The sequence below is a fragment of the Nelumbo lutea genome, chromosome 1 (genome assembly GCF_056320005.1).
Source record: "Nelumbo lutea isolate HS-2025 chromosome 1, American lotus-T2T, whole genome shotgun sequence".
NCBI classification, from domain to species: Eukaryota; Viridiplantae; Streptophyta; class Magnoliopsida; order Proteales; family Nelumbonaceae; genus Nelumbo; species Nelumbo lutea.
In genome coordinates, this window is record NC_142684.1 from 75,567,334 (window position 1) to 75,595,325 (window position 27,992).

Here is a 27,992-nt window from a genome sequence, read left to right on the forward strand (position 1 = left end):
GTGATTATCCCAGTCATTCTCTCTCCATTTTGCACTTGGCCCAAAGTGTTGTACCACATTATTACATGCCTTAGGTTTGTGTAGATTGCTATTAGGACTGGAAAGGGGTGATCTCATGGGAGGCAATAAGATTAAACCATATTTCAGTTCCATTATTAACTCAATACCAGTTGCTTTCAACCCTAACAACACCCATTACCCACCCACCATGTTCTGTAAGTGAAACCCACCTAACATCAGAAATCAGGATAGAGGAAAGAGGATACCAACTATTAAGAGAATACACATTTACATGATTCTACTTATAGCCTATGTATATGTACATGGGCAAAAGCATAAATTCACCATAAAATAAACAATGGTGAAGAGTACATAATTGTGCATTAAAAAAAAAAACCCTTAAACCCCAAAGACTGGTATACAAAGAAAAAACTCCCGAGTGCATAATTCTTCGGTCGGACTCATAAACTGAATATGGATCGGATGCACAAAATGAAGCGGATCACGACAAAGAAACAACTGAAACAACTGGGGAAGCATGGGATCAAGGGGTTGGAGATGTCACTGTTGAGTGAGGCATATTGGGAATGGACATAGAAGCCTTGGGGAATATCTTCTTGCGTAACTTGAGGGACGATATTGAAAGTGAACCACGAGGCTGAAGCAGTGTGGTTCCTTGCTTTTGAGTTTCGATGCTTCTGCCTTTGTGTGTGACCTGCCATAACCTGGCCGTTGATGGTTGGGGTGTAAACGGATCGAATCCGAATCGAATAGGTAATATCCAATTCGAATCTGACTAGAAAATCTGATATCCAATTTTGATTCAATATTCGACGGATATTGAAAATTTATATTTGAATTCAAATTTGATTAAATATTTGAACATTTGATTCAATTCGAATTTGATTAATTAATTATTTTAGATAATTAATAAATATTTTATTGATATAAAGTATATAAATATGTAAATTATTTATATAACTTAATTACTATATAAAAAATTAAATAACTGATCGAATTTGGATATTTATCGAATCGAATCAGATCATATTCGAATTCGATTAACTACTCGGTATAAATAAAATATCTGAATTTAACCGATTAAATATTCGAATTATCTAAATTCGATTCGATTATGTTAAATGTCACATTCAAAATTGAATTTTTAAATACCGTTTACACCCCTAATGCGGATTTTACTCTTACTAGTGATCAGTTGTGGGTCAAACCGCCTAGATCTACACAATCCAGGGAAAGTGTCTCGAAAAACAAATAAACAGTCTATAAGGTGTTTTGATTTACAAGTGGCTAGTCCTCTGGGGCCATAAATCCATTATTATGTTGCTATAACCATGGACCCCAACCTTTGTCTTTATCAGTTATCACCTTGATTTGTCACTAAAATCAGTCCAGAAGAAGCCATAAAAAGTCTTGATTCTAATTGTCTGTAGACCCAAAGTTTTATAGGATCCACTTTTGGTTGGTCTTGGTCCTATTGATAACCAAAGCATTACAGTCGTTAAGATGTTTTAAGCTTTTGGGCTACTGTATGAACAAAACTAATAGAATTCATTTCAGACCAGTAGTAGTACTTCTGTTTCTGAGGTTTCTTTCAGTTTCTTAGTGAAAATAGGTGACGGCATTCTGCCTAAATAGTAGACACAGGTGATAAATAAGAGAATACTAAAGATTTGAGCCATAGAATTTCAGACCAGTAGTAGTACTTCTGTTTGTATGCTATTCCTAATGGATTGTTCCCAAAATAAACAAACAGACAAATATAATCAAAACAAGAATTTTGGCAAAAACAATAGCCTTCAATATCGCCTCCATCTCAGCTTCCAAAATACTGGACAAACATTCACAGAAGCCACAAAAGAAGTAGAGTAAGAGAGACCCACCAACCCAGCAAAAGAAGATTAATGGCGGTGCCTTGCAATGTTGATTATGCTTAAACGCAACGGGCGTCCATTGATGCTTTTTAAGGCACGGCGACTTTTGGACTGTTGTTATAAGACCCCATCGTTTTCAAAACTGGAATTTGGAAACCCTTCCGTTTTCTGCTAGGCGACACATCTAGTCTTTGTTGGTAAAACGCATCAAGGTTCCGATCTGTCTAGCACTCTTATATCAATAGGGAGAATGATCAATCAGCCCAGATCAGAATTATATAGTCTCAGAAAATGCATCCTGACCGTGAATTGATGTCAAATTTACGAGCAGGATGTGGGTTATAGGGCTAGTAGTAGGAGGGGCTGGAATTCAGAGTTCTGCATCGGATGTATCCCTACTTCTCCGATATCAATATTCTCAACCTTTTCTATATCTGTCTACAGATGCTAATCGTGCATGTCATGCTGTCACCTCTCTCTGAAAATCTCGAGGACATGTTTGACGTGATGGGACTGGGAGACACACCATCTTTACCTCAATCTGAAGATTATGGATGTAGACATACAATCACGTGTTGCTTCATTGTTGAGGTATTGGGTTTGATGCGGATTAATCGGAACCCATGTCCCACAGCAAATTTAGTTAAAGTTTGAGCAAATATCTGCTTTACCCATGTTGGGGGGTGAGTCTTTAACAAAGTTAATTACTGTGATGGTTGCTCTTTGTTGGTTGGAGAATCAGAAAAAGTAGAAAAGAACTGATTCTTTACTTCTATAGAGGACTGTTTGGGATTCTGTTATTTTCTCTTATTTTGTGCTTGAAGATGATGGTGGGCTTCTTACTTAGGCAGACGTATATATAGTGGATTGTAGCTGCTCTGACGTCGAATTGGCAGTGAGGCTCATTCTAATGTAAACTGCTGTCTGCAGCTAAGCTCTTCTCCAACTGTTTCCGGTACCTTTTATTAGTAGTCTTTTTATTGTTTTATTATGTGAGATTTTTCAGTACAGTTGGTTACTGCATTTGAGTCTTTTGTATGTTATTTTTGGAGATAATACATGGGTATCTGAAACTCGAAGAAGCTTTCAAGTCAACTGTTTATATACATTGAGCATCTTCCCCAAGCTGAAAAGCTTTTCTTTTGTTCTTTCCTGCTGCTGGTTTGCTGTTGTTATGTTCTGCATCTTTATTTTCTTTTTGTTTCTCATGTATGCAGGTACTGAGCTGAAAGTTTCAAGACCATGTTCTTGTAACTCGAAGAACAAATCCAATCGAAATAGGTCTCCCATGGAGCTCCATCAGATTTTTGAGTTCCGTCGGGTATTTGAAACGAGACTGCTTCAGCTGTTCCTCTGTTGTTTGTTGACTCTGGAAGTCAGAGGCAGGACTCAAAGGTCCACTACTTCCACAGTGCCAAGTGTTGTGAACATAGGAACTCTGCTTTCCGTCGACTCCATCATTGGTAAAGTGTCAATGCCAGCAATTTCAGCTGCTGTTGATGATGTTAATTCCGATCCTACCATTCTTGGGCGGACAAAGCTGCGTGTTTCCATGCAGGACACAAATTGCAGTGGATTTCTTGGTACTATAGAAGGTATTGCCTAGTATTAATCACTTAGACATCGTGTTGTTTATAGAATTCAAGTCTGTGTTTCAATTGCCTTGCGGTGGTATGGTGTTCAGACACTATTTAGTTTACTGCACCATATTTGCAGTCTCCATTTTATTTTCCTTGTGACTCTGCTATTTGCTATTGTCGTTTGGGCTTCTGTAGAGGGACTACTTAAAGATATTATTATTGCTTGGACTGTGAAACGGTTGAAATTCTCGAGTGGCATGTTTAATACTATTATACTACTTTACCAACCAAAATTGGAAACTAAATAACAGTTTAGAAATTAAGTTAGCTGAGTTGGTGTGCATCTTAACTGATGCAATAGAAAAATATTTGAAGGTTAAGGAGCTTCACGAATGATGAATCATGAAAATGGGAAGAGGGTTTGCCCGACTTCTATCAATATTCCAAGGTGGTTCTGAATCACAAGGATCTTTATAACCCCACTTGAAGATATCAAAAGAATCTGCATTCTGAAATTCACTCTTCCAGAAAACAAGGGCTTGACAAGAATGAACATAAAACAAGACAAATTTGGTAAGAAATGGAATCAGAATAATTTCTGAACCAACTAGATTTTCTTCTGCATCTATGACATTCATCATCATCATCATCATCATCTCCCTCCTCTCCTTTCTTCTAATCAGTGATGCCAATTTTTTGACTGGAGACTCCCCCTACTAATGCAGCTTTGCAGCTCTTGGAGAAAGATATGGTTGCAATAATTGGTCCACAATCTTCCGTTGTAGCTCATGTGATTACTCATGTTGCTAATGAACTTCATGTGCCACTTCTGTCATTTGCGGCAACAGATCCTACTCTCTCTGCATTACAGTATCCTTATTTCCTCCGCACGACACATAGTGACTTGTTCCAGATGCAGGCAATAGTTGATTTTATCGACTTTAATGGATGGAGGGAGGTAATTGCGATCTTTGTGGATAATGATTATGGGAGAAATGGGATATCTGCATTGGATGATGCTTTGGCTAAGAAACGTTCCAAGATCTCATATAAAGCTGCCTTCCCTCCAGGAGCCTCAAGAAATGTGATTCATGACTTATTAGTTACAGTAATTATGATGGAATCTCGAGTTTATGTTGTACATGTAAATCCTGATTCTGGTTTAACAGTTTTCTCTGTTGCAAACACTCTTCAGATGATGGGCACTGGCTATGCCTGGATTGCAACAGATTGGCTCTCTTCTGTTCTAGATTCATCAGAACCGATGAGCCTCGAGAAGATAAATCTCTCAGGGGTGGTTGCACTGCGCCATCACACCCCAGATTCTGACCTCAAAAGGAGTTTCCTTTCTCGGTGGAGCAGCTTACAGAAAAAAGGGAATGCTAGCTTAAGCCTGAATTCTTATGCTCTCTATGCCTATGATTCTGTTTGGTTAATTGCTCATGCTCTTGATGAGTTCCTGAATGAAGGAAGAAATATTTCATTCTCTAGTGATCCCAGGTTGCATGATGCAAATGGAAGCACAATGCATTTAACAATGCTTCGATCCTTTGATGGAGGGCAGGTGCTGCTTCAGAAATTGATGACAATAAACTTTACGGGTCTAACTGGTCAGATTCAATATGATTCAGACAGAAATTTGATCCATCCAGCTTATGATATCATTAATATTGGTGGAACTGGGTCTCACATCAGTATAGGATATTGGTCGAATTATTCAGGTCTTTCAGTTGTAGTTCCAGAGGTCTTGTATACAAAGCCTCCTAACACATCTAGCAGTAGCCAACAGCTTAATGACATAGTATGGCCTGGTGGAACCACAAAAAGGCCACGTGGGTGGGTGTTCCCCAATAATGGGAAGCCTCTAAGAATTGGGGTTCCTTATCGAGTAAGTTATAAGGAATTTGTAACAAAGGATAAGGGTGCCCTTGGGGTGAAAGGGTTCTGCATAGATGTCTTTGAAGCTGCAGTGTCCCTGTTGCAGTATTCTGTTCCACATACATACATATTATATGGGAATGGTTCAAGAAATCCTGATTACAATGAACTTGTTGAAATGGTTTACCATAATGTAAGTATTTTAAGTTAATCATTATAAATTCAATATAGTCTCTGAATTCTTACTTGTTATTGAAAAAGGTACATGTGCAGGTTCAGGACAAAGAGCTCAATGTGTCCCATTGGGGGGTTTCTGTACTGTAAAACTGAGATGATTGGATGATCACAACTTCACTTTTATTGATATGAAAGCTCAGGATATTTGTGCTGACCATCTGAGGAAAAGCAAATAGTCTGATGGTTATGATATCTAATTAAATCGGTTCTTGGCATAGATCTCCTAGTGGGACCCCATTGAATGGCCTCTCATTTGGTTGACTAGTTTATTTTTGGCTTGAACTGTTCATAACTCCTCTTTATTGTCCACTAATTTTCGGATGTTAAATTGCTGTAGGAAAATTATTTAATTCGTATCCTCTTTTCTTCTTCAGGATTTTGATGCAGCTGTTGGAGACATAACTATTGTTACAAATAGGACAAGGATTGTGGATTTCACACAGCCTTTCATTGAATCAGGCCTTGTCATAGTTGCTCCTGTCCGACAAACAAAGTCTACTGCTTGGGCTTTTCTAAAGCCTTTTACAGTAGAAATGTGGTGTACAACAGGTGCTTTCTTTCTCTTTGTGGGCATTGTTGTTTGGATTCTTGAGCACAGATCGAATTCTGAATTCCGTGGCCCACCAAGACAACAGTTTATAACTGTGTTTTGGTCAGTATCCCAAAACTCTCCATGAAACACTTTTCTTTCTCTAGCACTCCCATCTTAGAGTCCTTATTGCTGTGTTAAATCAATAAATCATGCAATCATTTTGTTTGTAAACTTGGAATGCCAATTGGCTCCAGTACCCTGTTCAAGGGAATTTGAGCCACTCATGGGGGCAACGTTGAAACATAACACAAACAATAAATAGAGAAATTCAGGACAATTTTGCTAAACACACAAAATAACAGGCCACAGCCAAAACAATAGAAGGCAATATCATACGATAGGAGGGAGGAATACTCAATCCAAGCCAGGAATTGCTCAATCGCAATGTAGGAACCACTCAGACCACCAAGGGAGGAGTCATTCAACTCTCAATTTTGACAAAAATATCTGAAACAAACTTATCAACTTTTCCCTCCATGCCGAAGGATAGGGTATTTGTAGACTGAAATGGATGAATCTAGACCCTTTGTGTCCTCCCATGCATGTTAACTATGTTCATGCCTTGAAGGTTAAGAATCAACTCGAGTTCATGATTTATTAAAGAAAATGTATCACTTAGCTACCTACATACAACTCACCAGTGTCCTACTTAATGCACCTTGCAACTTTCTGTGCACTCATTTATGATCCTCTGCTTCCTAACTCACCATACTCTGTATACTACCATGATTCCATGCTTTTCATCCTATTTCATGCATTAAATCTTCCAATGCTTGATCATTTAATCAGCACTGTATAATCATTTGCATGATTTCTATAAAACCACCTAACATTTTTTTTGCTGAGATCTTCAGTTTAGTTTGATTCAGTTTTCTTGCCCTTGGAACAGAAATATTGTTGATTACCAAAAACAAAAGAAACAGAAATATCGATCAGTTTTATTAACTTAAGTACTTTGTGCTTGTCTGGATTTTTTGGTGGTTCTCCAATTTGTGCTGAAAACTAAGTTTCCTTGATATCAAGTAATGAACCTATTGGGTATCAGGATGGGTCCTTTGCAAGAAAATATATGATTGAGGAACTCAACATTCCAGAGTCCAGGCTCAAGAACCTAAGAGACCCGAAGGAATATGTTGATGCCCTCCTGCGTGGACCAAAAGGTGGTGGGGTTGCTGCAATTGTTGATGAACTACCTTATGTTCAGATTTTCTTGTCCAATACCAATTGCAGATTCAGGATTGTGGGACAGGAGTTCACAAAAAGTGGATGGGGATTTGTAAGTATCAACCTCTACCTTCTCTGCTCTTACCTTGGACAAGCAAATAGTTTTGTATTATAATGCCCATGTTGAATTGTTTAATTAGCTGAGGTCTTGGATTCCAGTGTAGATGGTTGAAGGATAAACTGGTGGCTATGCTATTCACCAATTCTTGGAAATTTAGTGAGGTTATGTGTTACTGATTCTTTGCTGGTATTCCCAAATTTCCATAAATATTGGACTCTTTTACAGTGGTATAATTTCAAACAATTATTACCCATCCTTGTTTTACACCTGGGAATGTCAACTTCAAGTAGTATTACTGACACTTTTCATCACACTTGGAAGTCTCTACTTCAAATTTCGTTCTCATACACAGAATGAATAATTCCCTCCATGCAAATTCTGATAATGCTTTAAAATGGAATTCTCTTCTATCATCCATTCCAATATACCTGAAACTCTTTTGAAATACCCATAAGGTTATTAATGTTTCAGTTTATTATGAAAACTTGGCTAGCTTGGAACATATCATATTTTTCTTTTTTTTTTCTAATTTGTTGCAAGAATATTCCTTGAAATTCTCTTGTTGAAAAATTCAAAGTTGTAAATTTTTACATGGACCTAAACCTAGATTTCCTCCATCTTGGCAGGCATTCCAGAGGGACTCCCCTCTCTCTGTTGATTTGTCAACCGCCATCCTTCAGCTCTCAGAGAATGGTGATCTCCAGAGGATCAATAATAAATGGTTGTCAACAAATGACTGCTCCATGGAAGTTGAAGATGTAGATTCCAACCGGTTGTCTCTCAGTAGTTTTTGGGGCCTCTTCGTCATGTGTGGTATTGCATGCTTCATTGCACTTCTTGTGTTTTCCATTAAGGTACTTCGTCAGTACCGCAGGTATGACCCAGAGGTGGAGGAGGATGAAGAAGACTCCAATTCAGTGTCTCAGCAAGCAACCCGCTCAACTAGCTTCAAGAACTTAATTGAGTTTATTGATAAGAAAGAAGAAGAGATCAAGAACAAGCTCAAGAAGAAGGTATATGATAGTAAGCAACAACAAAGTAATAAGAGCTCAGATGGAGAGTCCAGTTCTTGAGAAGCTTTGTATAATACGACCTTCATTTTCAGTATGGGGAACCATAAGTTGGGTGGGTGAGTATATAAATTCCTCATACAGTTTTCAGTGGAAAATGAGAATTAAAATACCAGAAAGATAGGTACCAATTGTTGTAGACAAAGCTCATAATTCAATCAATTTCTTGAATGAGTACAGCTTTCCAATGTATTGAAAATCCTGGCCTTGCATTTTTGACTAATTAGAACTTAGAATGCTGATGGTAAACATAGACTGGGCTGGGTATATAAAGGAAAAACATAGATATGTGTAGAATCCTAATACCAGTGACCAAGCAACTGTGTCAGGAAGAAGTCCAACTTGGAGGTTTCAATCACTGTTGGAAAAAAAAAATTGATGGAGCGCGATCTGGAAGCTCCTAGTTGGGGAACTACTTGGACGTACTTGCGTGGTGAGCTGGATCAATCTGCAAAATAATGCTCAGAGGGACCGGGGTGGATGATCTGGTGAGGTCGCTCCAATGCTTAAGTCAGTATACTGTGTGTTTGCGAATTAAAGTAAGAATGTTAGAGAGCTTGAATGTGAGTAATCGCGCATACCTTTTCGTGTCATTGGGGTTGGTGCCTTTATATAGGTTTTGTTTGGTGTGTTTTTCATGCACCGCATTCGAGATTTCTGGGAGGTCGCCTAACCGGTCCGAGATCCCTAGAGGTAACCATCACGCACGTTGGCCATCCTTTGGAACACTCAGTACGTGGGCCAATTTCCGAGAAACTTGGGAGTGTTGGGATATGCATATCAAATTTGTCAGCGAGCACAACTCGCAAGTCGCCTCCTGGACCTCAGTCAGGTTGGCAAGCCTTCGAAGGAGGTCGCTCCTCGGATCGAAGTCACATCAGCTAGTGGCGAGGTGCTACAAGTCGGCCCTAGACGAGGTGCTCCTAGTCGGCCTAAGTTATGGTTGAAGTCGCTAGATTGGTGGTAAAGGCAGGTTGCCAGGTTGGGGCAAAAACGAACTACGATATGAGATTTCAAATCATCACCTAAGTGGCGTTTGGGTGTCGTCCAGCTGTTTCGAGATACCGTATGTCATAGTGTCATTGGAGGGCCAAATCCACCCTCATAAAAAATCAAGCTACTTCAAAGTACTAAGTTTGACATTGATACAGATAAATGTATTCTGTGGTGTCTAAAGAGTGTTTACATGTATATCAGGATCAATGACAGCTTGCTTGGGATGTTGATGATCAAGGAATCATTAAAAAACTGCAATTCTTTGTTAATATTCTTCGATTTGGAAAATTCATAGGGAAAGAATTTATTTTGCCAGGTGGCCATTAGCCTTTAGGGCCTTACCCAATACCCATGCCTAAGTAAAATGTCGTTTTGGGCTTTAAATGCTTAAATGCTCATAGCCTTCAAGTGCAAACAGACCATGCATTAATTCTTGGTACTACATAAGCTCTATAGAATGATTGTTGAGAGAGAGAGAGAGATGGTCTATCATCTTTGTCCAATTAATCTCCTGGGTAGGATCTTTTCAGTAGCGTTTCTAGATCCTTAGAGCAGCGCTTGGTAAGTTTGGAGGTGCAATACCCATTTACAGGTCACGTGTTACAGTCCAAGATTTAACCTTTTATATGAATACTAGATAAGCTCTGCAAATGCAAGACTGCAAGGTACGTGACAGAGCTGATTCATTATGTCACGTGCCTGCAACACACAGAAATGCAGTCACGTGAAATGGGCTGCCGTGCAAGATATAACCTGGATACTGCAAACCAAGGATGGTTAACAAGAAACAAGAATGTATCATGAAAGGAACGGATATGAGAACTTAGGACAAAAGAGGAATTCAATGAGTTGAGGATAAAATGAATCATCAACATCATCATCCCAACCAATATGGGGTCTATTACATGAGTGCTGTTTTGTTTATTTTCATATTAATTGTTAAATTATAAGTGCTCAAACCATTTCTTGTTATTTCAATCCATATCCTTTTTGTTTTGCCCTAACAAATGGAATTCGGATTAATTGAACGTTTTAGCTGTGGAGTCAATGATAATGCCCGGTGAAAAAAATACATGGCATCCACACTGAGAGGTTGAATGATTGTGAAAGAAATACATTTTATGACTGGTGCGGAAGGTTATTATTGCTTTCACAGCCTGTTGGCTATTGCGTTCAATTAATCCCATCTCCCTGTGATGCTGCCAAACCCCAATCCAAAACATGAAACCGTACGAATAAGACAGCTTATTTTCATTGGGCTTGTCGCTTGGGGTTACACCCATGGGCCATGGTCTTTTATATAGTTGGGCTCAGCATCCAAGCCTTTAATGGAGACATTTTGCAGAAACTGGCCCACCAGTGGTTTAACCAGGATTAAGATAGTGGGATAGTGGGATTTGTCTATATATATATAAAGCAGGACGGTCCACGTCATCATGCATTTCCTTTCTCCATTACTCCCACCCTGCATTCTCCTTGACTCTCTCTTCTCTTTCCTTTCCACCACTCCCATTAACCTATGTCATCATTCCCAACCCAATTACCTAAAAATATTCATAAAATCTCTCCCAGATTATCTCTTCTAAGCCACTAGGAACATGTTAGCTCACTCCCCAATCAATTCCTAAAATCTCCCCCCCAATCTATATCCACTCTCTCTCATTTAAAATGTGCATATTAATTAATAAATAGTTAAATATGGTTAATATTTAATCCAACCCATATTCAATGAGTATTAAATGGTGTTATTACCAAAAGTTAATAAATAATGTTAGTAAATTACCAAAAATTAAATATTCTTATTAGTACGATTAGTAAATTTCCAAAAGTTAATAATTATTGTTACTCATTAACTCATCATGACCTTTTAAAGCATTTTGGGTAAATACTGTTATATTCATGTTAATTAACAACATTTTGTAGAAATTGAAAGCTCTTTAACTAATTTCTATAAAATTGAGAATTATATTTAACAATTATCAAAAAGTATGAAATTTTAGTTATTTCTATTATTGTAGGTATATGTTGATGCCACGACTATGGGGGCACAAAACGCGCTAAACCGATACCATAAGAACAATCGTGACGAGTCCATGACTCGGCTCACATCCATGGTGACCTCAGAGCCCGCAAAGACTTGCGATGAGCCCAAAGTCTGGAATGGGCTTGTGATGAGCTCAAGACCACCACAGGCCCACAATAGACCCAGAACCGCAATAATGAAAACAAACTCAGAGCCATTGTGAACCTGCGATGAACATAAGGCCATTGCGAGGTTGCGATGAGCTCAAATCCATTGCAGACTTGCAATGAGCATGAAGTCGTCACAAACTGCGATGAATTCAGAATTACTGCAAACCTATGATGAGTCCAAGACCATCACAGGTTAGAAGCGAGCGAAGAAACACATGATTTACTAATGTCGCACGTGACAGAGTGCCCGATAAGACTAAAAGAGGTTTAACTCATAATGAGATAATCATTCTATCACTCTATTCACCCTAGCCTTTAGCCTACCCTTTGCTCTCAGCTTTCTTTCATCCTTCTAGGAAACCCCCGTATGTAGCCTTACCACCATACTCACAATTATTATAGTTAATAACCAAATGTAGATGGAGGGATAAAATATTATAATGCTGGAAAATGAAATTATTAATTAAATTATATTGGAAAATAAAATATAAATTAGTGTAATTTTGTTAGTAAACTACCTAAAAAAATAAATATTTAATAATAATTTAAAATAATTTTCAATAAATCTCCATAATTACACAAAATGTAATAAAAATTTCAAAACTTTTCATAAAACTACATTTTCGTAAAATAACATTTTAGAAATTAAAATATATAAAATTTTGAAAGTTTATTTAAAATGTATTAAATAATTATTGAAAATTATTGGAATATTTTAGAAATTTTTGGAAAATTTATTACATTTGATAGAATTTAGAAACTATTGAAAACTTATGTAATTTTCATTGTAAATTATTGAAAATCATTAAAGATAAATGAGTATGGGAAATGGAAAACTATAATTTGAACCAATAATTACACACATTATTAAGATAGATTAGTACAATATTGGAAATAGGAAACTATTGATTAGTTTATATTAGAAACTATATGATAAATTAGTGTAATTTTGTAAGTAAACCATTTAAAAAGAAAATAAATATTTAACAACAATTTAAAAATAAATTATAATAAATTTTCAAAATTAGATAAGTCATAAATTTTCCAAAATTTTCATAAAAAATTAAAGACGATTTGTGTACTTTTAAAATTTACCGTGCGGTTGAAACTTAGTATATCCTTTTGGTCATTTTTGTCATTAAATTGAATATTGGGGTAGGTGCTTTGCCTTGAACCTGCTCGATATTGGGGACGGGGCAAGGAAAATTCTACGATTCTCCATCCTTGATGAGGAATGTTGCCTTGCTCTAAACTCACCCAACATTGAGGACGAGGGGAGGGATTCAAGGATTCTTTGTCCTTAACGGGGAGTGGGTGCCTTGCCTTGATCCCACCTAACACTAGGTATGGGGCAAGGATGAGGTAGAGTCTCTTGACTACGGGGCGGGGATAGGGATGGGGTGCCCTGCCTGGTTGCCATTCCTATATAATTTTTAATTTTTAGTAGATTAATAAAAATATGAACTTCTGTGATTATTTTTATTTATTTAAAGTCAACCAAAGTTTCATTTAAAAAAATAATGAAAATGATAACAATTATTAAAATTACTACAAATGATTAATAAAATAAAAATATTAAAAAATATTTGTTTATATTAAATTAAAAATAATTATTTTTTATAAATTGACATTAAATGAAAAATACAATTATTAAAATTTTAAATATTAACAATAACTTTGAATACTTTTAGTTAACTAACAAGTTTTGATTATTAATTTATCAATTAATTAATAGTAAATAAAATTATTCAATCTTTCAGATTTTCCCTCGCATTACACGGGTCCCCACTAGTATTTATATATACATTTTGCAGAAATTGGCCCATCGATGGTTTAACCTGGACTGGGATATGGGATAATGGGATAGAGGGATAAGCAGTATCGGCATAAGGGCAAACAACCTTCTTACTTTTTCGGAGAGCGTAGCTCGGCGTCAGCACGCTCCCAACCCCATCCTGAGTTCCCAAGCCTGAAGGCATAACCCGGGTATAAGCAGTATCGGCATAAGGGACCCCTGCCGCTTTCTGAACTGGAGGGGCCACCTCGGCTCCCCAAGAGGCTCCATTCTCGGAGGGCTCAGTGCCTCGGGCTCCGCAACCCGGGAAGGATCGGCACGGACCCGCTTAGCGGCTCGCTTCCTCCTCTTCATACCATCAAACAAGCTCGCACCTCGAATCTTCTCTGCCTCCATAACACTTGCAAAAGGAGCTTGACATCAAAAGACGAGAATAAAAACAAAGCAAAAGCAAGCCTCTGAGCAAGAAACCTACCCGAACTCAGACTGGCCTGAATTAGCCTGGCCTCCGTCAGGTAGTCTCCGCATTTGAGCCCAAGCCGGGCCCAATCCTGGAGGCCCTTCGCCGTATCTTTATCTAATGTGGCACCGGGATCAAGAACAACCAACCCCTACTCGGTAGGAAACGACCACCCCATAGCACTTCGAACCATGAAGTAGTCCCGCTTCCATGCCGGAACCTTATTTGGAAGATCGTGCAAAAGCTTGAACCTCGAACGAGGAGACAAGTAGTAGGCCCGCCTATGCCCGGGCAAGGGACCTGCTTGCTTCTTGAGCATAAGAATGGCAGAAAAGATTTCCAGGTCCAATGGAAGGCAGTGTTCGCAACAAAGGGAGATGGTCCCAACAAGGTTACGAATGGAGTTCGGGTGGAGCTGACCGACAGTAATGCCAAAGTGATTCATGACATCGATGATAAGGAGATGGAAAGGAAGGCGCAGCCCAACAACAAGCTGCTCCCAGAATATCATGATCTCGTCCGGATCGTGCTCCCAAGGGAAGTCGCCCGAGGGTAAAATGTAAGTATACTGCTCGGGCAGGTTATATTGAGCAATAAGGGACTGAAGTCTCTCGGGCGTCATGGCGGAAGACCCGAACTTATCTGACATCCGACCTCGACGGGAGGTGGATGCCAAGCTACCCAAGGTGACTCGGCCTACGGGCTCGAACTCTTCCTCAAGCTCTACCTCGAAACCCGCCTCGAGCTCACTAAGGTTGTCAGGGGCAGCAGCTCGGTTCATGGACCCAACATCTGACCCCCCTAGAAGACTATCTAAACTACCAGGGCTAGACATTGAAAAGAAAAGAATCGAAAAGAAGGTTGAGGACTCACTGGGGAAAAGCTACCGGGCTATGAAGAACGACATGAGCTGATAGCCTTGGACGCGAGCTCAATGAACGAATGCTGAAAAATGGCGAAGGAAAGTGACCAAGCCCCCCCCCCCCACTATTTATGCCACTGTACTCACGCATCAACCACCAAGATCATAACCATCCAACGGCTCCCAGCGAAATCGGCTATGCGCCCCCGAGGTGAAATTAGTTTAGTGTGAATTTTTTATGTTCGAAAATTTATAATCGTTTGACATCCGCGCGTGAGCTGCACACGACCCGGGATTGACCCATGGTTGAACCGAGCTGACCCTGATCGGGCCGAAAGCACAGGCAGGTCAGACCGGAGAAGCTCCAAACCAAGTCCAAAGCGTCACGAGGCAAATCCACCCGTCATCTCGTGAACTCCCCACGCTGGGTCAGGACCCCGGGCACGAGGAGTGGGGGACAATTGATGGAGGGAGATTTGGCTCGACCCCTTGGCCACGCGACAGGTGGAAGCAACCGAGAGTGACCTAGCAGGAGCGCCAGCTCGGCGCGAAAGCGTGCCCATGACCCAAGCTCCGAGAAAAGGAGTCCCGAGCTCCCCCAAAAAGGAACCCATGACCCGAGCTCTCCCTTAGAGGCCCTGAGCCTTACATGGAGCGCAAAGGGAAAAAACCCGAGCTAACCCACCTCGAGGCAGTTCGGGCCACACTTCTATCCGAACTCAAGACTTCACCTCGCACACCGCTCCGGCACTTCAGCTCCAGGTCGCATGACTGAACAACCGTACCTGACACCAAAGAAGTTCGTATTCTGAGGCGGCGCGCCTGACTGATTAGGGGTCTGACCCATGACAATCGCACTCCAACGGCCACCTGCTACCGTCATCTCAAGTTGTTGCAGAGATGGCCTTGACAGGGAAGACAGTGGCGGTTATGCCTGTCCCCGCAGAGGTAATGATACCCGATCTGGCAGAGGTTTGGGAGCGAGTGCACCAGGGTGGTTATAAAAGGCCCTCTTCCCCCCGAGAATATAGGTAAGTGAAAAAATCGCACCTTCTGGTCTCCCATCTTCCTTGCCTTCTCAAAAATACTAACTTGAGCTTCGGAGCATCCCCACCGGGTTCCTCCCCCGGAGATCTTCTTTCCCTTCCTGTTTCAGGCATCTCCCGCCCCGTCAGCGGCAAGACTATCGACAACTAGGACCGACTGGATCATGCTACATCAGGATGTATTAAAGTTGTACCTCTCCGCGAGTGACAAGGTGGTAAGCTCGGTACTAATCAAAGAGGTAGATCAGGTCCAACGACCCATCTACTATGTTAGCAAAGTTTTGTAGGATGCAAAAACCAGGTACCCGGAGATCGAGAAACTAGTGTACGCGCTAATCATAGCAGCTCGCAAACTTCGTCCATACTTCCAAGCCCACACCATCGTTGTCCTCACCAAAAATCCTCTGAGATAGATTCTGCTCAAGCCCGAGGTGTCTGGCAGATTAACGAAGTGGGTTATCGAACTAAGTGAGTACGACATCCGGTATGAACCTCGAACTACAATCAAAGCCTAAGCCTTGGCAGATTTTGGGGTAGAATGTACGTTTAGTACTACAATTTCTGAGCTGACCGAGTTCGAACACTCGATGGAAGCTTCAACCAGTGCGGCACCGGTCCCAGTCAGAGCAGGTCCGACCTGGGATGAGGAGCCCTGTATTCTCCATGTTGACGGCTCGTCCAACCAACAAGGAAGCGGTGCAGGAATAATTCTATACGACCCAAGCGAGGTGAAGCTGGAATACGTACTCTGGTTCGAGTTGCGACATCAAACAACGAAGCAAAGTACGAAGCATTGGTCGCCGGGCTCACCCTAGCAAGGGAAATGAATGCAAAGCACCTCATCATATGTAGCGACTCACAGCTCGTAGTCAACCAAGTCATCGATGAGTATGAAGCTTACGACCCTACTATGGCTGCTTACTTGGGTTAGGGAGATCTTGCGCGTTTTCATTTCCTACTTCATCAGACAGATCCCGAGGTCTGAGAATGCTGAGGCTGACACCTTGTCCCGATTAGCCAGCACAAGCAGTAACACCATGCAGACCGTGTATATAGAGGACTTACCCTGACCTAGCATTCTTAGGGGGGCGGGAGAGGTCACTCCTGTAGCACAAGCGGAACCGAGCTGGATTGACCCACTCGTGAGTTACTTGCTTCACGGGATCCTCCCTTTAGAATGCAATGCAGCTCAAAGGGTAGAGCGCCAGTCAACTAAGTACGTCCTTATAGACGGACAACTATATTGAAGGTTCTTCACGCTCCCCTACTTGCGCTACTTGTGACCCTCAGAGGCCGAGTATGTACTCCGTGACACCCATGAAGGCTTGTGCGGCGGACACTTGGGGGTAGGGCTCTCGCACAGAAGGCATTGCGGAAAGACTACTACTGGTCCACGATGAAGGCAGATGCACTCAAGCTCGTCAAGAAGTGCGGCAAGTGTCAGAAGCACGCCAACATCCACCACCGACCTGCTGCCAATTTGAAATACCTCACTAGCCCATGGCCCTTCGCGCAGTGGGGAATCGACATCATTGGTCCATTCCTGCCAGCGACAGGACAGAGGAAGTTTCTGGTCGTACCAGTAGACTACTTTACGAAGTGGGTGGAAGCTGAACCTCTAGCAACAATCACAGCCCGTAATATACAAAATTTCTTTTGGAAGAACATAGTTTGTCGCTTTGGGCTACCTTGGGTACTCATCTCCAATAATGGGAAGCAGTTCGAGGATATTAAGTTTCAGAATTGGTGTGCCAAAATGGAAATTCAACAAAATTTCACTTCGGTGGCACACCCCTAGGCGAACGGGCAAGCAGAAGTCACTAACAGAGCCATACTTCATGGATTGAAAGATCACTTAGCTCGAGCCGAGGGGTTGTGGGTAGATGAACTGCCCAGTGTACTCTGGGCCTACCAAACTACCATCAAGACTGCCACATGTGAGACTCCTTTCAACCTCACTTATGGCACAAAAAGAGGTGATCCCAACAGAAATCGAGGTGCCTACACTATGCTTGGAGGCCTATGACGAAGAGACGAATGATGATGAGCTCCATACCAAACTAGACCTGGTGGAAGAGGTACAAGACCTGGCGTACATCTGGACTGCAACTTACCAATAGAGAGTAGCTCGATACTATAACGCCCGGGTCAGAAAGTGATACTTCCGCATCGGCGACCTAGTTATTCAGAAGGTTATGGTACCTGGGCCCAACGTTGGTAAGCTTGGACTGAATTGGGAAGGTCCATACCAAGTAAGACGGGTGTTCGAGGAAGGTACGTATGAGCTCGAGACTCTAGAAGGGAAGCAAGTACCTCGAGCATGGAACATCGACAACATAAGAAAGTACTACTTGTGATCACCAAATTGGAGAGAGAAAAACCGACACAGAAATCTACTATTCGATTCAGTTTGCCAGTTCGGGAATTATCTACACTTAAAAAAAAAGAGATTCTTGCACAAGGATTGCAAAAAATATTTGTATTTCATTGATATGGCATGCCGAGTACAAAAAAAAAAGAGGAAAAATTTTTACAATACACCAAGCTTGCTGTATTACAGAAGAGGGTCCAAGAAAAGAGGCATCTAGTCACTTTGGGGCTCCTCACCCTTGTTGGAGGCTTCGGTAGGAGGATCCGTCTCCATGTGGCTCTCGTCAGCACTGGTCTCCTCATCATCATTGAATAGGTCGCCATCGCTTTCTGCTTCGTAGTCCGGATCTCGAGTAGCTTCGATGGCCATCTCCTCTGTGATCCTCGAAGTGGTTATGACACTGAGGTTGAGCTGGGGTAACTCACGTCGGGTTAGCCACCTACTAAGGTTAAAACCTTTGCGGTAGCTCGTCGTCCCCACCTCGACCATCTCTTTCGGGTACTCCGCTAAAGACTTGTACTCCTCGACGACCTTAACTTTGGCCTCCTCCATTGCCTGAAAAATTATCTCAGTTCACTCCTTCACGTGAGCCTCGAGGTTCTCCACCTCCCTCGTTAGTCCTGCCTCCCACTCCACGAGCTCCCTCTTCAAGGCCGCCTCACGCTCTTCGAGTTCCTTCTTCTCTGACATCAGTAACGTGAGCAGCTCCTTCTTAGCCCGTGTGTCATTCTTCAACTGATTATTTTCATTGTGGGCTAAGTTCAACTCGGTGTGTGCTTCACGGGAAGACTCCTCGGTTGCGAGGGCCCGATTCAAGTTCACCTCGGACTGATAAGCCAATGCGTGGATGGTGGAATTCACCTGCCAAGAGAAGAAAACAAGCGTCAGCATATAAAAGGCCAAGTACAAGACAGATCGAAGAAGACAAATCTGAAAACTTACCACCATACAATGAGTAGCCGCTCAGACTCCGAGCTAAGCAACCGGCAGCTCAGCCCAACTAGTAACCTCCTCAGCACATACTGCACCCTTGCTCTTGAAGAGGTCAAATTTTGAAGTCAAAATGCTCTGATCTATATTGTCTCTGCCTGAAGAAGGGGCAGCTCTCGAGGTGGGCTCCAAAGATGTAGCCTCCTCGGGCATGCGGGGTGGGGAGAGCTTGCCCAAGTCCTCCTCAACTAGATCGATTACTGGAGGCTGTTCGGCGATTGATGGCTACTCGGGCTCTAGAACGGCAGCTGATGGGGACTCAACGCGAGCTCTTTTTGAAGCTCTCTTCTTCCCCCCCCCCCCCCCCTTCATACTTCGGAAGAGTTCGTTGGCGGGGATTTCCATGATAGCTGCAACAAGAAATGAGCTATTAGATACCATACCAAAGTAAAGCAGAGAAAAAATACAACAAACAATGACCTACCAGGACTCAAACTGGCCTGCACGAGCTTCTTCTCAATCACAAAGTCTTCAAACTTCAGGCCGAGCTCTGCCCAAGACCGGAGCGGCTCTCTTGTCTTCAGGTGTAGCCTAACACCGGGGTCGTAGATGGTTTCCCTCTGGTGAGTCGAGAAAGGCCACCCCTTAGTGTTGCGGACCACGAAATAGCACCTCTTCTAGGCTAGGACCTTGTTCGAGAGCTCGTGCAAGAGTTTGAAGCCAAGACAAGGTGACAGATAATAAGTTCACCTGTTCTCGAGTAGAACACAAGACAAATTCTTTTTTATGGAAAGAATAGAAGAAAAGATGTCGAGGTCAAGTAGAAGACTGTAGTCGTGGAAAAGAGAGACAGTCCCTATGACGTTGAGGATGGAGTTCGGGTGCAACTAGTCTATGGTGATGTTGAATAACTTTATGATTTCGACTATCAGAGGGCGAAGTGGAAGACGAAGACCAGCTACGAGCTGTTCCTCGAAGATCACAATCTCGTCGTGACCATGTTCCCAAGGGAAGTTACCTAAAGGGATGCTTTAATGAGGTCGTTAGGAAGTCTGTACCGGACTACTAAGGATAGGAGCCTGTGTGTCGTCATTGTCGACGATCCAAAGTTATCTGGCATCCAACCTCGATGTGAGGTGGAAGCCATGTTACTAGAGGCCTCTCGCTCCCTCTGGGGTGAGTCCACCTCAGGAGGACCGTGGACCGCATCCTAACCCAAAGTAACCTCCTCGGTAGGACGAGTATCTACGGCTTGAGCCAAGGTGGCTTCAACGGAATCACCGCTCCCGTCTAAGAGGCCATCAAAACTAAAGCTAGACATGATGGAAAGACACGGAATCGAAAATGAGAGAGCTAAGGGAGACTTACCAAAAGAAAGACCGAAGAAAGGAAGACGACCTCGGAAAGACACCGAATTGAAGGACTTGAGCGTGATCTTAGATTGCGGATTAGCGGACTTCTGGCGAAGATAATGAGCCCCTTGCCCCTATTTATAGCTGGTGTATCCGGGGATCAACGGTCGAGATCATCGTGATCCAACGACTCCTAGGAAAACTGGTTGCACGACCCCCGAGGTTGAAATCGGTTTAGCGCGTGTTTTGACGTTCGTAGAGTTTATAAATGGCATGACATCAATGCATAGATTAGACAAGACTTGGGCTATTCTTGGTTGAGTCGGGCGGCTGAATAGGTCCGACCGGCGATTCGCTCGTCAAGCCGCCTAGACCTCATGCCAAATCCACCTGGACTCGTCATGAACTCCCCACAATGGGTTGAGACTCCCGGCTCGGGGAGTGGGGGGCAATTGATAAAGGATGATTTGGCCCAATCTAGCAAAAAGGGGACACGTGGACACGACCTGACTAAGGGATGACAACTCGGCCTAGTAAGCCTAGTTTGCAACGACTGAGCTCGGGTATTCAACCACCTCGACACAGAATCACCTTAGCGTTGAGGCACCTCGGCATTCAATCCAATTCGGAACTAAAGAACCGAAGTATCAACTCAAGACTATCGACCCGAACCGCCACGTAACGATTCCGAAAATTTCTCCAACAGACTTCGAACCTCACGGGATCACGTCGCGTAACGGCAGGCCTAATCTTCTCCCCACCTAGACCAGGAGAAATTGATAATCTTTATTACTTGATACGTTACTCCCCAATTAAAGCGGAAACGGATCCCCTCAGAGCAAAGATTTCATAACCGACCCGCAAAACCCGCGAGAGCTCAACTATATAAAGGCACCAACCCCAATGACACAAGGTATGCATGATTTTTCTACTCTCTAGCTCTCTAGCTCTCAAAGCTTTCAGCTCGCACCCCAGTATACTAACTTAAGCGTCAGAGCGACCTCACTGGGTTAGCCACCCCGGGTTCTCTGATCCATTGTCTTGCAGATTCACCTAGCTCGTTGCTCGATTGGAAGCCAGATCATCCTCTAGTAGGGAGTAGTTAGATCGTGCTACATCAAGCCTGATAGTTTATGAGTGAGCCCCTACAACGTAGGGCCCCCTTCGCTATTTTTATATTATTTTGCATACATTTGTATTGTATATATTTGCATTTATACTCCTTTCAAACTAAGCTTATTGAGCATATACCCACTGTCGACCACCACTTGTTGGTTTTCTCTAATGAAAATGGTACATAATGCTCCCAATTTTGTCATATTTTAATTGTGAGTTTTTTCTCTTGTTTTTAGATTTCCATTCAATTGTGAGTTTTTGTTCCTTGCAAAGCTAACATTTATAATTGATTATTTCCAAATTAAATTGTGTATAATTATTCATTTATAATGGATTCTATAGCAATTTAACAAAGTATATGTGAGATGCATGGAATCAAAATACATAACACAATTGTGAGTATAGACTAATTTTGTTTGCATAGTCTATGCATAGTTCAAAACAACTGTGGATTATGGTGTAATATGGATTTATCCCTGACATTAATATTTTAAAAATTGACTCAGAACTAGAACTACTTTGACCACTAGTTTTTGGGTCAGCAGTTTAACCGTCTGATTTGAAGATGGTCCATTCCAATTTAAAAAATTAAAAAATAATTAAAACAAAGAAATGGCTAAAAATTATCATTTGAATTAAATCAATTAACGGTTTAACCACTCGAGTAAGTGGGTCACTACTAAATCGACGATTTTTGGAAGAAAAGACCAGGTCAAGGGTGAAAAGTAACTAATTACTTAGGTCGAACGATCCGGCCGTTCAGATCAACAATGGTTCGTAAAACCCTGCCTTGGTGTGATGTCATCAATTTCTCATCCACCATAAAGAACACCCCTTAATGGGTTCCTTAGGTTAAATTGCCAAATTTATCATCATTTGAATTTGATACTTCCAGCTCGGTCCCAAGCTAATCGAGCATTAGACGTGGCGTACCGAAGGGAGGAGTTTGTCAGTTTGTGTGACACGACACCAGAACAGCTTGGAAGAGATCACGGCATCGCGCCTTAACTTTAGTTCGGTCGGGGGAGGCAGCCGGAAGCAGCCTCCCTTTTTTTCAGTTGGCCAATGTCTGACATTCTAATTTTCGGGTCGATTTGGATCCTGCATCCTGGTTTTACCATGAGGACTCCACCCGGTCAACCCCTTTATCCTCCGGCTCCGGTTTGGGTATATGTTGCATAATCCAAAGTTCCAAACCGGATTAGGTTTTCCAAACCTTGAAAATTGAAATCTAGGGCATCCGAATTGGGTTCTTCCGGAAGGCAGCTGAGGACCCATTAATCAATTACTACTGGTATCAGGCCACAATCATGTGTGGACATGTCAGATACATCAATGTCGGGTCGGGCAAAAAGCTCAACGAGAAGGAGGTTTGATTGAATGTGCCATGTCGCCATTGCAATATTTAATTTGATTTTGGTACCGAAACCGAACTTTCTGATATGTGATATCCCACCCAAACCTATCTTCTATCCTTTTCCTCTGCATGAAATCTATATATTTTAAATTATATTAGTTGGTTGGTCAATGGTCAGTCGGTCTTGGATTCCAAAGTCGGCCCATCTAACACCCAATTTGGAGCCCATTTTCTTATTGGTTTAATACTTTGAATAGTATTGGAATGATATCTCCTTCGTATCATAATCTCATTAATTACCTCCATTTGCTCTTTTCTTTTCCTTACTATATAAGGTTTGAGAAAAACAGGGTATATAAAATTAAACTTGGAAAACAAGTTATAATACGCATATGTTCTATTATTAAGAGAAGCGAGTCCGGTCCGGGTCGGGTCATCACTACATTTTATTTCCTGGATTGGTATCATTTTGTTGATGAAGATCTAGGTGTATGTTCATTGTGCTTTGAGAATCTGACACGTGTTTGAAGTAACACGAAATGGATTCTATATGGGTCCTATTACCGAATCTAAGCTGGGTCGTGACCCGGTTGTTGTAAGCAAAATGTACATCTAGGTGTCCAACTAATGACCATCTACCATATGGTCCATAACATAATACTCTCTCATTACTTTCTTTTCCTTCTTTTGGGTTTTCCTTACTATAATGAATACTTTATAGTTTATACAACCAGAACCATATTGGCATATTGGTAAAACTTAAAAAGCAAGTAACAATAATGTCACTGAGACCATTGGTGTTATGCCATCCGGTCAGTCGGACCGGGTCCTTGTTTGAATTTAAATGGAGCAGGCAAGAATATGTACATCGAACTCGGATGGATAGGATAAGTCAGCATTGAAGTTGCATCTTTAAGTATTTCTGTCGGGTGTGGGGAAGATCCATATCATTAGCTCTTAATTCAGATATGAACGTGTATGGAAAGTTGATGCTTGAATATGAAATGATCAACCTGGATCTGACTGGATCCGGTTCATTTCATAGCATACTGAAACGATACAGAACAGTAAGTGGGTCATCGACCAAAATCTCTTTATTAGAAGCTTAAGCCACGGCTTTACATGCGGGTTTTCGGATCGGTTTTATTCCATCTCTATAGACTTTATACGAATTTCCTTCCCTACATCTACATGAATCCAGATTCTCCAATCAACGATTGGACTTCACCACCTACCGTTTGATCAATTGACTTTTCTGTTGCAGCATAAAGCCATGGACCATGAAAGATGTGCTCCTACATCCACTTGATCACTTCTTCTTATAAAATGCATTGTTTATTTATCGAGATTGCATTTTTTTTTTGGTGAATTATCGAGATTGCTTATGTTTATGTAGCGTAGCTCACGAGAAGATTGTGCTCTGTGTCTATTGACTACTGCTATACGTAGGTCGACAAAATGACCCAACTACCCTTAATTAAGTTGACGAACACGAAAATTTCCTTTAGAAATTAGAAATAACTCCATCAGGACCACCACCTGGCACCTGCGCGAAGCCCAAGAAGAGGAAGGAGAGAGGCCAGCATTTTTGGACTATTAGGGTGGGCATTGGGCAGATGTCCAGCCCAATCCAATCCAATTGCAAATATCCAATCCATAAAAAATCCATGATTGATGATCCATCGAGTTCATCTCCTGACTCTAAGATCTCTCATCTAAAAAACGGTCAACCGTTCGGTTTACGCAGAGACTGGGTAGCCATGAGTAGTTCAGGGGACGAAAAATAGGAGGATTTTCCAAAAAAAACCAAGCAAACGCAAATATGATCCACCCGGGAGCTAGTTTCAATTTTCATGGCTGAAAGGAATCTTGAGGCCATCACCAACATGACCATGACCGAGAAGGAGATTTGCCGGAAGGTCGTCCACCTCGACGTCGAATGGAGTCTTGTGGACAGGGCCGCGCTCCTCCGACGCTTCTTTCGGGTCCTTTGCAATCGTTTTCTCGTTTGTTCTGTGGGAAAGCCGTCCAGGTACCGGCGGTTGCCTCGTAGTGTGTCTGTTCCGTCTCCGGTTGCGTTAGAGCGTGCTTTGGTGTCTGGGGACTTGACATCGGCGTCCGGTGATCATGATGTCGATCCGGATTTGGTGAGCCTCAAGATTAGCGTGATGGGTGATTGTCAGATTGGAAAAACTAGTTTTGTGGTGAGTTTCTCTCTGCTATAATGATAAAGATAAATTTCATATTTCCCCCCATTTTTCCCTTCTGGGTTTTCAATTGCAGCTCTCTTTTAGGATTTATCCATGTTAATGGGTTTTTAGTTTTGATTTAATACCTCTAGGTCCGAACTTAAATTATTTTTGTTTGCTTGGGGAGTTAACGATTCTGTTTTTCCTTTTATGGTGAAGACCAAGTATGTGGGAGATGGGCAAGAACAGAAAAGCGTGCAGATGGAAGGACTGAATTTAATGAACAAAGTATTATTTGTTAGAGGTGCAAGGATTGGTTTTAGTATTTGGGATGTAGGAGGTAATGTTGATATTATTTCTGCTTTTTTCTTGGATGACTGGTTTTCAGGAAACGAAGGATGGATAACTTGAACTTTTGGATGCAGGTGATCATAATAAGTCTCTTGATCATGTTCCACTTGCATGTACAGATGCAGCAGCAATCTTCTTCATGTTTGATCTTACCAGTCGATGTACTCTGAATAGGTTCGTTCAGAATCATTTTGGTGTCCGACTTACGCACTCTGTCTCTGTTTTTTTCCCCTCTTCCTAGCGAAAGAAGGATTTTGAAATTTAGTGGGTTAGCTTAGAAGGAACCCATTTCCCGATTCTATTAATGGAAGTTCTGACTGAACTATTGATTAGACTTCTACCTGTCTTCTCATTTCTTTTTTTAATGATTGCAGTGTTCTTGGCTGGTATCGTCATGCAAGGAAATGGAATCGGGTAATTAAACCTCTTTCTCTTACAGTTTCCTGTTTAATGGGTTTTCAGTATTTCAGCCTGAAAAGTCTCAGGCTGTCACCGGCATCAAAGTATTTCAGCATTTAGTTATGGTGCTGAAATTATTAACCAATTTATAAAGATTACCAATGCATGATTAGGGTGAAATATGATGTATTCTTCTCCTCTGTATTTTCTCTATATTTTCACATTAGATTTCTGAAAACTTCTAGTTTTTCAATTATCATATGCTTTTACAGACGGCGGTTCCTGTACTAATCGGGACCAAGTTTGATGATTTCGTCGACCTCCCCTTGGATCTCCAATGGACAATAGTTAGCCAGGTAAGAATTTCTCAAAACATTAACCACCCAAGTGAAATTGAGCTTTTTACAGAATGCACTGTTTATGTCAAAACAAATGAATGGGCGAGCTATCTCTGTCTTTCTTTGCATATAATTACAAAGATGAGCGTGAGATTCGTCGTCCTAAATGGACCCAATACCCCAGAAAGACTGAATTGTGGATTTAACAGCTTCATCATAAATTCCTCCAAAGGATTTTGAATGGACAGATGGGGTAGAGCCAAACCTTAGAAATTAGCCATCATCTTTAGGTGTAAACGTGGAGAAGGAATTGGATGAACACTTTTGTCCTTTAAGCAAAACGACAAACACTAGGCGCCCATTGCAAAAGACAACCTCTGAATCTCTCTCTCTCTCTTTCTCTCTGGTACAAATTAGCCTTTTTTTATAACTCAGTTGCAGCAACAGTGTGGTACTGCTTCAGAGCACCAAGTGGGTCATTATAAATTAGAATTTAAACAACCGGGTGCCATGGATAGTCATCAACTGATCTGATGCATCATATCATCCAAGGAACCTGGATCTGATTAGACTTAAAGTTCAGCTCATACCATCTTTAGGACGAGTTTATGCTTGCTTTATTTTCTAAGAGTTTCACTGTTTTAATTTGGATTGACCAATTAAACTTTCCTTTGTTCTTTTGAATTTTGTTGTGTTTCCACCAGGCAAGAGATTACGCGCGGGCAATGAAAGCAACCCTCTTCTTCTCGAGTGCCACCCACAACATAAACGTCAACAAGGTCTTCAAATTCATCACAGCCAAACTCTTCAACTTGCCGTGGACAGTGGAGCGAAATCTGACAGTTGGAGAACCCATAATTGATTTCTAATGGTTTCTTGGCCGTAAAGATCTCACTGGCAGTCGATCTGTAAATAGCAAATTCACTTTAGTTCCAGTAAAAGAACGACCGGAGATGATTGGTCTCCCGGGTTGTTTAGTCGTTAAGTCCCCAGTAACAGAAACTTGGGTTTGGGTTTGCGTTTACTTTTGTCTGAATTTGTGTGGAGAAAGAAGAAGAAAATTGCAGAGTAGAGACCACGTCTCCATTCCTGAGTACCACAAGGGTGTTAGACGTATTCTCAAACAGAGTAACAACCACAAAACTCAAAAGGAAGGATAAAAGAAAACAAAGGGTACAAGGATGGATAGACACCATGTTTGAATAGACACCACGTCTCCTTTCCGCGTTCAATGAATCCTGAGTGTTCATATGAATATGATCATATCTGTGGGCACAGTGGGCCAAACTGGTTTACCAAATTATTCAAACAAAAGAAAAAAGAAAGAAAACCAGAAGATGATCATCAGATGCAGATGGAAATGGGGTCAATCTCTCTAAGCCCTTCATTTTTCTTTTTGTTTTTGTTGGGACCCACGTGATGTCTGATGTGGATATTGCACCTTGTCTATTGTATATGGAGTAATGAAGGTCCCAACCTGGGGAATTCCCTTTTGCAAAATGCTAGATAGAAATGTAATCTTATGACAAACCAAGTGTGTGTGTGAATGAAGAGGAAGGGCACCTTCCTATTCCCTTTTCCAGGAAAGCATTGTGATTTGTATGTGAAAACGTAAAAGAAAATACTAAACTGGTGTGATGTGTTGGGCGAGATGTATTAAAGGTTGAGGAATCAATAAAAGAGGGGAGAGAAAGAGAGAGTGA

At 41.5% G+C, this 27,992-nt stretch overlaps 2 protein-coding genes across 2 annotated transcripts; both read left to right on the forward strand.

Annotated features, from left to right (window-relative positions):
* The first annotated feature begins 2,922 nt into the window (after positions 1-2,922).
* On the forward strand, positions 2,923-8,727 carry LOC148875432 (glutamate receptor 3.5-like). The gene is made up of 5 exons (XM_088964472.1): positions 2,923-3,487; positions 4,198-5,543; positions 5,962-6,247; positions 7,187-7,455; positions 8,091-8,727. The coding sequence occupies exons 1-5, from the start codon at positions 3,067-3,069 to the stop codon at positions 8,535-8,537; spliced, it is 2,769 nt and encodes a 922-aa protein (XP_088820598.1). The 5' UTR covers positions 2,923-3,066; the 3' UTR covers positions 8,538-8,727.
* A 15,804-nt stretch (positions 8,728-24,531) lies between these two features.
* On the forward strand, positions 24,532-27,876 carry LOC148875433 (septum-promoting GTP-binding protein 1-like). The gene is made up of 6 exons (XM_088964697.1): positions 24,532-25,216; positions 25,421-25,541; positions 25,627-25,726; positions 25,927-25,966; positions 26,224-26,307; positions 26,994-27,876. Exons 1-6 carry the CDS (start codon positions 24,866-24,868, stop codon positions 27,156-27,158), a joined length of 861 nt encoding a protein of 286 aa, XP_088820823.1. The 5' UTR covers positions 24,532-24,865; the 3' UTR covers positions 27,159-27,876.
* The last annotated feature ends 116 nt before the right edge of the window (positions 27,877-27,992 follow it).

What these genes read in the sequence shown, in the direction of transcription:
- LOC148875433 (XM_088964697.1), top strand. Translation starts at nt 24,866, where the DNA reads ATGGCTGAAAGGAATCTTGAGGCCATCACCAACATGACCATGACCGAG. An exon ending in AGTCGATGTACTCTGAATAG is followed by an intron (nt 25,727 to 25,926) that starts GTTCGTTCAGAA and finishes TAATGATTGCAG; the next exon opens with TGTTCTTGGCTGGTATCGTC. An exon ending in ATGCAAGGAAATGGAATCGG is followed by an intron (nt 25,967 to 26,223) that starts GTAATTAAACCT and finishes ATGCTTTTACAG; the next exon opens with ACGGCGGTTCCTGTACTAAT.
- LOC148875432 (XM_088964472.1), top strand. Translation starts at nt 3,067, where the DNA reads ATGTTCTGCATCTTTATTTTCTTTTTGTTTCTCATGTATGCAGGTACT. An exon ending in ATTTCTTGGTACTATAGAAG is followed by an intron (nt 3,488 to 4,197) that starts GTATTGCCTAGT and finishes CTACTAATGCAG; the next exon opens with CTTTGCAGCTCTTGGAGAAA. An exon ending in AACTGTGTTTTGGTCAGTAT is followed by an intron (nt 6,248 to 7,186) that starts CCCAAAACTCTC and finishes CTGAAAACTAAG; the next exon opens with TTTCCTTGATATCAAGTAAT.